The sequence below is a fragment of the Malaclemys terrapin genome, chromosome 23, assembly GCF_027887155.1.
Source record: "Malaclemys terrapin pileata isolate rMalTer1 chromosome 23, rMalTer1.hap1, whole genome shotgun sequence".
Classification (NCBI taxonomy): Eukaryota; Metazoa; Chordata; order Testudines; family Emydidae; genus Malaclemys; species Malaclemys terrapin.
In genome coordinates, this window is record NC_071527.1 from 17,282,302 (window position 1) to 17,294,894 (window position 12,593).

The 12,593-nt window shown below is 54.1% G+C and overlaps 1 protein-coding gene across 2 annotated transcripts in view; it reads right to left on the reverse strand.

Moving 5' to 3' along the window:
- Window positions 1–8,819: 8,819 nt before the first annotated feature.
- CACNA1A (calcium voltage-gated channel subunit alpha1 A) overlaps window positions 8,820–12,593 on the reverse strand; it is a 173,760-nt gene continuing 169,986 nt past the window's right edge. For both annotated transcript variants that reach the window (XM_054013050.1, XM_054013049.1), the window contains one exon: window positions 8,820–9,610. In XM_054013050.1, coding sequence (XP_053869025.1) covers window positions 8,990–9,610 — 621 coding nt within the window. In that variant the 3' untranslated portion in view covers window positions 8,820–8,989. The remainder of the gene's footprint in view (window positions 9,611–12,593) is intronic.

Consider the following 12,593-nt stretch of genomic DNA (forward strand, 5'->3'; position numbering starts at 1 on the left):
GGGGCAGGGAGCTGTTGCTTCCGCCTAGTAACACAATGGCCAGGCTGTACCCCTATCTGGGTGGGGTTTCCCCACTCAGGACGTGTGTGGGCGGGTACCGGGGAAAAGCTGAGACGCCGACTCCACTTCCTCCTTCCGGGGTTTTGAGTGTGAACCCCGGCGGTTGGCGGGGGTGGGGCTGAGCTGTGATGAGAACGGGGAGGGGGAGGGCTGGGGCCAGGACGCTTGGGTTCTTCTACCCCTGGCTCTGGGAGGAGAGTGGGGTCTAGTGGTTAGAGGCCGGGGGCGGCTCGGCGCCAGGACGCCTGGGTTCTGTCCCTGACTCTGACACTACTTGTCTGTGTAACCTTTGGTGCGTTACTTCAGCTGCCCCCCACCCCTTAAAAAAGTGCTTCGAGCCCCTCCAGGGCCAAAGGCTGGGTGCAAACGCACAGCATTCCTGCGCCACCATAAAAAAGGGGAGTCCCCGGTGATGGCCCCAGCACGGCACCTCACTCCCGCCCCGCAGCCCCCTGCTAGCCCAGCCCTGCCCCCCCAGCTCTGCTGGTGCCCCTCACTCCCGACCTGCAGCCCCTGCTAGCCCAGCCCTGCCCCCCAGCTCTGCCGGTGCCCCTCACTCCTGACCCGCAGCCCCCCCAGCCCGGCCCTGCCCCCCCCCAGCTCTGTGGCTGCTCCAGATGCAGGAGGCGGGTTCCACTGGAAGTGACGCTGAGTTCCGGGGGGGTCGGGGGGGGTTCATTGTCCTGAGTCCCGCAAGCCCCGTGGGCGGGGGGAGTCGGGGGGGGCGGATGAGCCCGCAGCTGCCGCTGGTCTCTGGAGCGAACCTAGGCAGACAGCGCCACCTAGCGGCGGTAATGTGCCTAGCAAACCCCCCCCCCCCACATGACCTCGGAGCCAGGACGCCTGGGTTCTCTTCCCAGCGCTGGGGGCGGGTCTCGTGGTGCGAGCAGGATCTCAGGACTCCTGGGTTCTCGTCCCCTCCCCCACTTATGCACTAGACCGGCATGACCTCAGCTGTCAGTGGCCTGGGGGAGGGGGCATCCATCCCTATCCCATGGCTCATGCCCTAGCTAGGCCCAAACTACCCCCCCCCCCCCGTGCCGTCTGCCTCCCACTCGCCCGTCAGCGTGAGACGTGGCTACCAGCTCCGCCAGAGCCCCGGGTGCCCCCTGGCCGCACACCAGCTGAAGGACCTGGCCTGCAGCGGGCGCCGTGCCAGCCCCACTGTGCCACTGGCAGTTGAGGAAAGGGGTGGGGGGCTGGCGCAGTGGTTGCGTCACTAGCAAGGAACGTGGAGTCAATGCCCAGCTCTGCCACAGACTCCCTGTGTGACCTCGGGCCAGTCACTCTGTGCCTCAGTGTCCCCATCTGTACAGTGGGGATAGTAGCCCTGCCCTGCCTTACGTGGGGGCGGGGTTGTGAGGATAAATAGCGTAACGACTGTGAGGTGCTCAGACACTCCGGCTGTGGGGCCTGTAAACGTACCTTGGCCAGTGGTTTTCAACCCTAGTGAAACCCAGATTTCCACGGGGTCCCACCTCCATTTGACATTTTGTAGGGGGTCTGCAAATAAAGGAAGGTTGAACAGCAGGTCCCGAGGCAGCGCCGGGATTCACACGCGGGTGGGGACGCTGCCGTTCCATCAGCCATGGCCTCAGTACACAACTCTAGCCCGCTGCTCCGCCGGAGGTGCTGCCACCACGTCAAACGAGGCCAGAATCTGCATGTGGGGGTCCAGGCTAACTGCTGTCATGGCAGTGCTGGAACTGGGCCCCTGCCCCCCACGTACTGAGCTGCAGCGTTCAAAAGTTGGCCGGAAGGGAAGGGTTAACGCTGGCCAGTGAGGCTGCCAGGAGTCCTGGCTTCCAGCAACCCCCCTGCCCCTCCCAGAGCTGGGGAGAGACCCCAGGAGTCCTGGCTCCTGGCACCCCAGGTCCACTCTAACCACTAGACCCCACTCCCCTCCCAGAGCTGGGGAGAGACCCCCCCCCCAGGAGTCCTGACTCCACCCCCGATGCTCTACCCCAAACACCAGGCAGGCTGTGTGGGCCAGAAAAGCCAGCCCCATGTTAACCCATTAGCAACACCCATGTTAGACCCCAGTGCGGATTAGGCAAGCTGCCGCTTTAGCCCTGGCTTGCTGGTCGAGGTGAGCCCCAGACGCCTGCGTGGCCCTGCTCGGCGCTGCCTGGCCTGGCCACCCAGGGCTGACGGTTAGCTGCCCGGCTCCGCTCGCATCTCATGCTGGCGTCAAGCAGCCGGAGATTGGCCCTTTCCTTCAGTGGCGGCAGGAGCGGCTCATCATGGGGCTCCCACCCCGTCCCCGCTTTGTGTTTTACGCCAGCAGCATGAAAGTGGCACCAGTTTCTCATGGAGGCGAAGGGACCCGCCTGGGGTGACAGTGAGCTGGACCCAGGCTTGGAGTCCAGTCGATTCCCGAGCGCTGTGAAAGGTTTGTAATTCTGAGCCGACATAACATGGCCCTGAGCGAAATAACCAGCTGGATCTTCGTCCCCATGCCCCAGCCACGCCTGCAATGCAGCCGAACCCGCCCTTCAGTGCTCTGGTGCGACGTCTGCAGAGTCCTTTGGAGTTTGTCCGTCCAAATCGCCAGTGAGACGCGTGGCATAAAATCCGTGGAGCTAATCAGCAGCCCCCCCCCCAACACTTCCTGATACTTGACCCTGGTTTCAAGGCTGGTTTACGGGGGTCAATGAGCAGGAGCTGGTCGCTTACACCGGAGCAGAGCCGTCGACGCCTCTGAGCCGGGTTCTCCCCTCATGTCAACTGGTGCAAATCCATTGAGGTTCATGGGCCAGTGCTGTGAGCCCGCCGTCAGAGAGACCAGAGCGTGGCTCTTTAAGTGTATGGACTAAGGTCTCTGGGCCAAAGACGCGTCCTGATCTAGAGTCAGAGGTGAGTCCAGCTTTACGCCAATGAATGTGGCTTGGTGGGCTGGCTGCCTTCCTCTGAGCAGCTCCTGCCTGTGGCGTCCGCCCCGCAGCCACCAGCATCGATGGCTCAGAGCAGAGACACCTAGTTGAAAATCCAGCACAACACGGAGTAGGTTGCAGCTGCCCTTAGCCTTAGCATGGAAGCCTGGAGTAATGCTGCACCTTGAGATGAAGGGTGCGCCCCACACGGCATGCTGGGCTCTGTAGTTTTGGGGGGACACCCACCTGCCTTGGAGATTACAGGCTGCAGGGGTCAATCATAGAATCCTAGAATCTCAGGGGTGGAAGGGACCTCAGGAGGTATCTAGTCCAACCCCCTGCTCCACGCAGCACCAATCCCCAACTAAATCAAATGAGCTAGATCAAGGCAGAACCTAGCATGCTGGGAACTGCCGGACACTGCCCCTTGGGTTAAGCAAACCGGATGCAGTTAGATCTGCCAGGGAAGGGAGGTGAATGGGGACTAAGCAGCTCTCCAGCGATCGTCACGTCAGGAGACATTAAATTAATGGTGGTCACCTCATGCTCTGTCTTAATTATACCCCAGCCTCCGGTCGGTGCTCCCTTATGCGGGCCCACCCACTGGTGGGAATGGGCATCATTCGGTCAACTCCAGTGGCTTCTTCGGTGGAGCTCCGTCCATTTCCACCGGCTGATGGGTTGGTGCTGTCTCGCTCCTCGCTGCCCTCCAGGATGGGACCTTGTAGGGCTTCCTCCCTTAACCCCATCCAGAGAGGCGGGACTGAGTGGACTCGGCGTAGTTTCGTAGGGGGTGTTGCCACGGTGGATCGGTCAGGGTCCAGGTCCTGATGTGACTCATAAGGCTGTTTTGTTCCAAGCGTCAGGCCTGCCACCACCAGGGCAGAATCTCAGGGGCGCCGCCTCCCCCAGATTTGACGCGAACTGACTTAAATGGGGTCACAGCTGATTAACACCAGCCGAACACATAAAGATTAAAGCTCGAAGGGATCAGTCTGACGTGCTGCAGAACACAAGCCAGAGAACCCGACCAGCAAGTCCAGCACAGAGTCCGAGAACATGTGGTGGAGCAAGGGCAGAACTCCGAAAGCCAGAGAAATCGAGGCCCCCAGGGTCAGGTCCTCCTTGGCAAAGCAGTTCAGCATCTGATTGAGTGGTTTGATAAACTGGGGACTTAAGCACCAGAGAGGTGCGTACAGGGATGGACAGATACCGATAGAGAGCCCTAAACAGATAGATCTGAGTGGGGAGGGGATGGATAGAGCTGTATAGAGATAGATGTATAGATCTATATGGGTCTGGGATGGACAAATAAAGATGGGTATATAGATCTGTATGGGGATGAATAAATAAGAGATGGGTGGAGAGATCTGTAGGGGATGGATAAATGGAAATGGGTGAACATGTCTGTAGGGGGTGGATGGATGGAGATAGGCAGAGAGATCTGTAGGGGATGGATAGATGGAGATGGATGGAGAGATCTGTAGGGGATGGAAGAACAGACATGGTTGGACAGATCTGCAGTGGATGGATAGGTAGAGATGGGTGTATAGATCTGTAGGGAATGGATAGATAGATATTGTTGGATAGATCTCTATGGGGATGGATAGATGGAGATGAGTGGATAGATCTATAGGGGATGAATAGACAGAGATGGAAGGGGAGCTCTGTAGGTGATGAATAGATAGAGATCGGTGGATAGATCTGCAGGGAATGGATAGATGGAGATGGGTGGATAGATCTCAATAGGGATGGATGGATGGAGATGGGTGAACAGATATGTAGGAAATGGATAGGTAAAGATTGGTGGATAGATCTGTAGGGGATGGATGGATGGAGATGGGTGGAGAGATCTGTATGGGGCGAGATAGATGGAGAGATTTGTAGGGGATGGATAGATGGAGATGGGTGAAGAGATCTCAAGGGGATGGATGGATGGAGATGGCTGGAGAGATCTGAAGGGGATAGCTATATAGAGATGGATGGATAGATCTGTAGGTGATGGAGAGATAGATATGGGTGTATAGATCTGTATATGATGGATAGATAGAGATGGGTGGAGAGATCTGTAGGGGATGAATATATAGAGATGGAGGGAAAGATCTGTAGGGGATCAATAGATAGAGATGGTTGGAGGGATCAGTATGGGGATGGATACATGGAGATGGGAGGAGAGATCCTCAGGGGATGAATAGATTGAGATGGGTGAAGCGATCTGTAGGGGATGGATAGATAGAGATGGGTGGGTAGAAGTGTAGGGGAGGGATAGAAAGAGATGGGTCATGAGATCTGTAGGGGATGGATAGATGGAATGGGTCAAGAGATCTGATGGGGATGGATGGAGAGATCTGTAGGGGATGGATTGATGGAGATGGGTCATGAGATCTGTAGGGGATGGGTAGATGGAGATGGTTGGATAGAGCTGTAGGGGATGGATAGATAAAGATGGTTGGAGAGAGCTGTAGGGGATTAATAGATAGAGATGTTTGGATAGATCTGTATGGGGATGTATAGCTGGAGATGGGTGGAGAGATCAGTAGGGGATTACTAGAGATGGTTGGAGAGATCTGTATGGAGATGAATACATGGAGACTGGAGGAGCGATCCTCAGGCGATAGATAGAAATGGGTAGATAGATCTGTATGGGTATGTATAGATGGAGATGTCTGAAGAGGTCTGTAGGGGATTTATAGATAGAGATGAGTGGCTAGATCTGTATTGTGATGGGTAGACAGAGGTGGGTGGAGAGATCTGTAGGGTTTGGATAGATGGAGATGGGTGGAGAGATCTGTAGGGAATGAATAGATATAAATGGGTGGAGGCATATGTAGGGGATGGATAGCTGGTGATTGTTGGGGAGATCTGTATGGGGATGTATAGATCAAGATGGTTCGAGAGGTCAATATGGGGATGGATAGATGAAGATGGATTAATAGATTTGTAGGGAATGGATATATGCATATTGGTGGAGAGATCTGTAAGGGATGGATAGATGGAGATGGGTGGAGAGATGTGTAGGGGATGGATAGACAGAGATGGGTGGATAGATCTGTAGGGGGTGGATAGATACAGATGGGTGGAGAGATCTGTAGGGGATTAATGGAGATGGGTGGAGAGATCTGTAGGGGATGGATAGATAGTGATAGCTGGAGAGACCTGTATGGGGATGGATAAATGGTGATGTGTGGATAGATCTGTATGGGGATGGATAGAGATGGGTAGATAGAACTGAAGGGGCTCGATGTATGGAGATGGGTGGAGAGATCTGTAGGGGATGGATAGATAGAGATGGGTGGACAGAGCTTTAGGGGCTGGAGAGATCGATATGGGTGGATAGATCTGTATGGGGATGGATAGATAGAAATGGGTGGATAGATTTGTAGGGGATGGACAGCCAAACATGGGCGGAGATATCTGTAGGAGATGGACAGCCAAACATGGGTGGAGATATCTGTAGGGGATGGATAGACAGAGATGGGTGGATAGATCTGTAGGGATGGATAGACAGAGATGGGTGGATTGATCTGTAGGTGATGGAGAGATAGAGATGGGTGGATTGATCTGTAGGTGATGGAGAGATAGAGATGGGTGGATTGATCTGTAGCGATGGATAGACAGAGATGGGTGGATTGATCTGTAGGGATGGATAGACAGAGATGGGTGGATTGATCTGTAGCGATGGATAGACAGAGATGGGTGGATTGATCTGTAGGTGATGGAGAGATAGAGATGGGTGGATTGATCTGTAGGTGATGGAGAGATAGAGATGGGTGGATTGATCTGTAGGGATGGATAGACAGAGATGGGTGGATTGATCTGTAGGTGATAGATAGACAGAGATGGGTGGATTGATCTGTAGGGATGGATAGACAGAGATGGGTGGATAGATCTGTAGGTGATGGATAGACAGAGATGGGTGGATTGATCTGTAGGGGATGGATAGACAGAGATGGGTGGATTGATCTAAAGGGATGGATAGACAGAGATGGGTGGATTGATCTGTAGGGATGGATAGACAGAGATGGGTGGATAGCTCCCCATGGAGGTAGAGGGAGGGATGGACGGATGGTTAGTTAGTAACCAAAGGAGGACCAAGGCCAAGGACCCTCATCTGCTAGTTGTACTTGAAAAGCTTCTGTCCACCTTGCTATTGCTGTGCAGTAAGAAGCCCGGCCTTGGGGGCTCCGTTCAGAGCATCGTTGTGCACAACGTTCCTGTTGTCCTTTAAACAGCTGTTCCCAACCCTTAGGATGCCGAGCCCCGCATGCGGCAAGGGGAACCCAACGGTACCACTGAAGGCCTCGCCCAAACCAGAAGCCACACAAGGCAGGTGACAGTAGCTTAGGTAAGACTGGAACCAGGAACTGTTTGTTCTGTTTGTACAGCTCCGAGCACACTGGCATTCTGGGCCATGACTGGGGCTCATAGGTGCTACCATAATACACCTACCCAATCATGGACAGCACCCAGGCCACTGGGCTCCTGCAATACCAATAAGATATTGTGTCGATTGTCCCAGCGTGATTCTCCTGCAACTTTACTCAGGGATTTGATGGGCAGCGAAAGCGTTAACGCTACTGAAATTTCCAGTATCATTGTTGGTATCGGAGTCAAATAAGCAGGACAGTTCCCAGCTCGGAGCCATTGGTTCAGGCTCTCAGCAGACTCAGTCTCACACTAGGGGTCAGATTTTAAACATTTTCTTCACTACAACAGCTAGAGTCTTTTTGTTAGATCGAACGCTGAGATGTGGCTGAACAATCTGGAGGCGACACCCCCACAGTCGGACCCTTCAGCCGGGGGGAGGAAGAGCTGTTTCACTGAATTTTCTAGGGAAAGAGCAAACTCTCAGAGCATTTCACACCAAGCACTAAGAACATTTCAATCAAAAATTCCTTTTTTTAATTTTTTTTTCTGGTTTTTGTGTGTGTTTTTTTCTCATTTGTTTCTTTTAACTTTTTTTTTTTTTTTAGTTTTCTCATGCAATATTTCACAGTCCCAATCCCACAGGGTTTTTCTCTTTTAATTTTTTTTCTCAAACAAAGTAGGAAAAAGGAAACGAAGCAAAGGACTTTTTTTGTCTTTTGACATGTTTTCGTTTTTTTTGTTTTGTTGGTTTCAAGCAGGACCAAAATGTTGGAAGAAAAATGCTCCCCCCACCCCAATTATTATTTTTGTCTTTTTTTCTTTCTGTTTATTTTTATTTATTTATTTCTCTTTTTTGTGTGTGGGGGGGTTTTCTGTTTATTTATCTCTGCAGGCAGTAATAATTAAGGTTTGGTATAACCAGCAAGCACTCCTTTGTGTGTGTGTGTGTGTGTGTCGGGGTTGTGCACGTGCGTGTCCTTCAAAATGGCAGGCCACAAACTTTACTTGTTTTGAAGTTAACCAGGTAAGTTGAGATGATAAAACTCATCAATAGAAGTTCAGAAAAAAATACTTCTGTCTTTTTTCCCCCTCCTTTTTACTGATTTTTTTTTTTGTCGAGATTTGTTGCTGTTGTTGTTTCTGGTGTGGAATTTTTGTTAAAACTTCTTTGTTGAGGGTGGAGGGTCACATTCAAGCACTTCCCCCCCTCCCCACCCCGCCATGCCAAGCACCCGAGGAAAACCGGTCTTCTGTCTCAAGGCCACAGACAGATGCTGCATGTGGGAGAGACTACCTGAGGGCATCTTGCATGGATTGTAGTCTCTTCCCCCGGTTTATTTTTAAATCTTCTTTAGATTCTGAAGAACTGGTTGGTTTTTTCCCCCCCACACCCCCCACCCCCGAGCCACCACACACAACTTGATCTGTAAAAGATAAACATGCTCTGGTCCCTAGATCCCCTCATCCTCCCCCACCCCAAAACCCTCTCCCCCACCCCACCCCGAGAAAACCCCTCCAACCAAAGTTACTTCCCTCTGCAATTTGAGCATTCTCTCTCCAGACACCTCCCCATAGGGCAGATCGTTGTGATTTCCGTGTGCTTTGCCTCCCCCCCAATCTGGTAATGTCATCTCTGTCCAGTGTGTGTGTGTTGCGAGTGTGCATGTGTGTGTCAAACCGCTTCCAGGTTAGCAGCAGTCATCTTCGTCAGTTTCGCTAGAGGGTTCATGCAGTCCTTGGCGCGAGCGTGGCTTGGCTGCTCCATGGGAGTGGTAATATCCGTTAGGAAGTCGCCGCCCAGGCCTGGAGGGTGAAGAGCCACCACCCGCCCGGGAAGTCCTGGGCGAACGCCCTGAGCTGCTGATGTGTGTGGTCTCGTAGGAGAAGGCGTCCTCAGTGGGGGGCGCGGTGCAGTCCGGACTCCGGTAATAACCGCCACGACGGGGTCCCGGATGCGGCTCGGAGACGTGGGGTGCCGACCACCGGCTGCTGGCGTGGCGGTAGGCTCGGGGCGAATCGTTCCGCGGCGGGACCGTATGTCTCTCCATGGCGGGCGATCTGCCGGGCCGCTCCGCCGCCTGTTGGTCGGCGGGGAGCGAGGGGTATCGTCTCGGCGCGGGGGTGGATATCCTGCTGGGGTGATGCGGCTGCTGCTGGGGGCCTGTACTGATGACCTTACGGACCACAGGGGAATAGGACACGTGTGGCCGGGGTGTAGAAGGGGTCTGTGGGAGCTGGCGGCGTCCTCGCCTTGGGGTACTGGTGCCGGATGTTGAAAGGACTGGACTGCCACTTACGGAACTACTACCCTACACGAAAATTGAAACAAAGGAAATCAAAAAGAAAATATACAAGGAAAATTAACCAAGAAGAGACAGAAAGGGAAGGGGGGTTGGGAGGGGCAGGGAAGGTGACACAGAGACGAGGACAAGAAAAGAAGGCAGGGGATTGGAGGGTGAAGGAACCAAAGAAGGGGGGGAATAATGGAGGGAGAGAAGAAAAAGCAACAGCCACGGAAGGGAGGACGGGAAGAGGGGGATCGAGAGACCAACGGAGGAGAAGAAAAGAAACCAAAAGAGAAACCAAACGAAAGAAGGGGGGAAAAAAGTGAGAAGAGAAATGAGAAATGGAGTTTTTGTAAGTTTTGGGATTTTTAAAAAGTAGCAGAAAACTTCTAAAAATTGCTCACACTTGGAAAGAAAGAGAGGAAAGGGTTAAAAGCCAGCAAGCAAGAGAGAAAACCAGCAGGGCCTGCAGCGCATGAGGCATATTGTGTGTTACCAAAAGGAACTCAAAAGAAAATAAACAGCTGGAGTTGAAAAAAAAAAGGGGGGGGTGAGGGACGGGGGGGTGGGGAAACTGGGGTAGAAGGGGGGGGGTCCAGCAAGGAAAGATGTGGGGGAGCACTGGGTCTGGATAAGTTTGGAACAGAGCTGACCTCCTTGGGAGAGGCAGTGTGAGCCTCTGGGCTTCGCTAGTGAGAGCTGCTTGACTGCGGGTGTCAGCGTCCACGGAGGGGGTTACTTCCCCCAGGAAAGCGAGGTGACTTACCCAGAATCGGAGCTCGGCTCTTTGTAATCCTGCCAGTAGCCAATGGACTAACCTGCCCCAGGAGGACATCCTTTGCTGGGCCGATCAGTCAGTCGGTGATTGGCTCAAGCCCTGAAGCAGAAGGGCCTTTATCTTTTATACCCCCTTCGCCCTCTGGAATCCGAAGCTATGTCTACACTACAGCCTATTCCACCCCCACTTGTGGGAACAGCGCTCTGTCGGCAGGGGGCGTTTCTGCCGCTTGTAGAGATGGGTTTATGCTCTCTCCTGTCGGCACAGAGCGTCGGCACCAGATGTGCTGCACCGACACAGCTCCACCCACACAGCGACGCCACTGTACGTATCGATATGGCCTCGGTGTGGAGGTTGTTATTATCTAGTCTTGCCCCACCGGCCTGGCTTAATTGGCTGCGGCAAGGCAAACGGGGGGGTGGAGGGTTGGCTGAGCAACCGAGGAGCAAAAGGTCAAAGGGGCGGCTGCCGAGTTGCCCTGAATTTCTCCACCCTTCGTGCTTCCCACACAGATCCTCCCCTGCTCTCGCACGGGCGGATCCTGCCAGCCTTTGGGGAAGTTGGGAATCTGGACCCTCCACACTGCTGATGCTCGGGCCTCACTGACGCCCTCTAGAAGGCGAGAGAGAAGGACAGGCCGGTGGATGAGCCACTGGTGGCCTCTTAAAGACTCCGCTCAGGCCACCACAGACTTGCTCGGGGTGAGTCGTCTCCTGCTCAAATCCGGTTCATGTCTCTCCAACTGTCTCCGACCAGTGGGGCAAGCTCCATCCTGGTTAAGGACTGGGCTGCCCTCGTAAGCACTGGAGAGAGGAGGAGGGGGCCTGTGCCTGATGGGCCTTGCCCTACTGAGAGTGTATCTGGGGGAAGTGTGAATAGCAGGAGAAACGGCCTGGAAATCCAACTCAGCTGGGGGAGAATCTGGCCACAGGCTGTAGAATTAGCGTGTCTGCAACAGTGGATTGGACCCAAGAGCCTGACTTGCGCAGATGTCGTGGCCCAAGCGATGGGGAGCAAACACGTGGGAAGCTGTTGAAGATTGATGGGAAGTGCTTGGTTGGTTGTCCCAGGTCTAGCTGTGGTCACCAAAGTCGGAGAACCACATGACAACCACAGGCTCTAGGTTTAGATCCAAGCTTGCCAGACTGTGGAGGTTCATGGTCCCTCCAGCTCTGGCAAAATGTGACTTCTGGCCTGCTCTGGTTCTTCAAAGATTTGATCCCTGGCTGGTTCTCATCCTAGGAAGCGGGTAGGAGGACGAGAACCTCTGTCTGCTTCACACTGGCCTCCTCAGGACCAGGTCCATTCTCAGTGTGACCAGGGCGGACTCAGACCCATCTCACTCCGCTGAAATCAGTCTGGGTTTACACCTATCGGAATCCACCTGGCAGGGGCTCCGATGGTGCCTGACGTCCCACGAGCCCCACATCAATGGGCACCAGATCTGCCAGGGCACCTTTGACAGATGGAAACAGCTTCCAGCAGAGTTTCTCTGGAGAGGATCCCCAAACCAAGGGGATGGGGGAGGAAAGCAGCGAGTTAGCCCGAACCCCACGGCCTCCACTCCGCTTGGAACGAGCGGTTACCTGGAAACGCTACATCAGGTCAGCAGGCGTTGACCCAGGAGAGTGGTCTTAAGCTATGGTGGTGAAGCTCCTTTGTGATGGTCCGTGTGTGAATAGAGACAGGCAGCTCTGAGCAATCAGAGGCTGGGGGGAAGGGGGGCTGTGCTGCAGTGGTAGCAGATCCAGGATTTCCTCTGAGGTTGTTCCAGATTTCTCAGCTCTAGGGAGGGCAGAGCATGGGCCCTCCTGCTCCAAAAGCCAGGCTCCTAAAGGAGACTCCCCCTCAGCCGTATAGGGGCTGTGACACACAGCTCAACTGCTCCAATCATCCAGTAGGGGACAAGGTTCATACGCATAGCCCCTGGGGAAGTGCTGTAACAGGCTCCCTCTGGCTAGCCCCTACAGTCAGATGCCTCTATACAAGTGCTGTGGATCGGAAAAGAAAAGCAGGCCGGATGCCTTGATCCATCAAGGCGCCTGGGGTCTGATTCTCCTCAGCCCACGGCAGCCCCACTGGTGCTAAGTGCTGTCACGGGGGCGTGGGGAATAGACAGAGAATGTGATGGGCCCGAATTGTCTGTGTGCTGGGTATCCACCCGCACTTACACGTGCCATGTATGTTCCCATATCTATGTATCTGCCATGTATGTGTCCCGCATGGCTA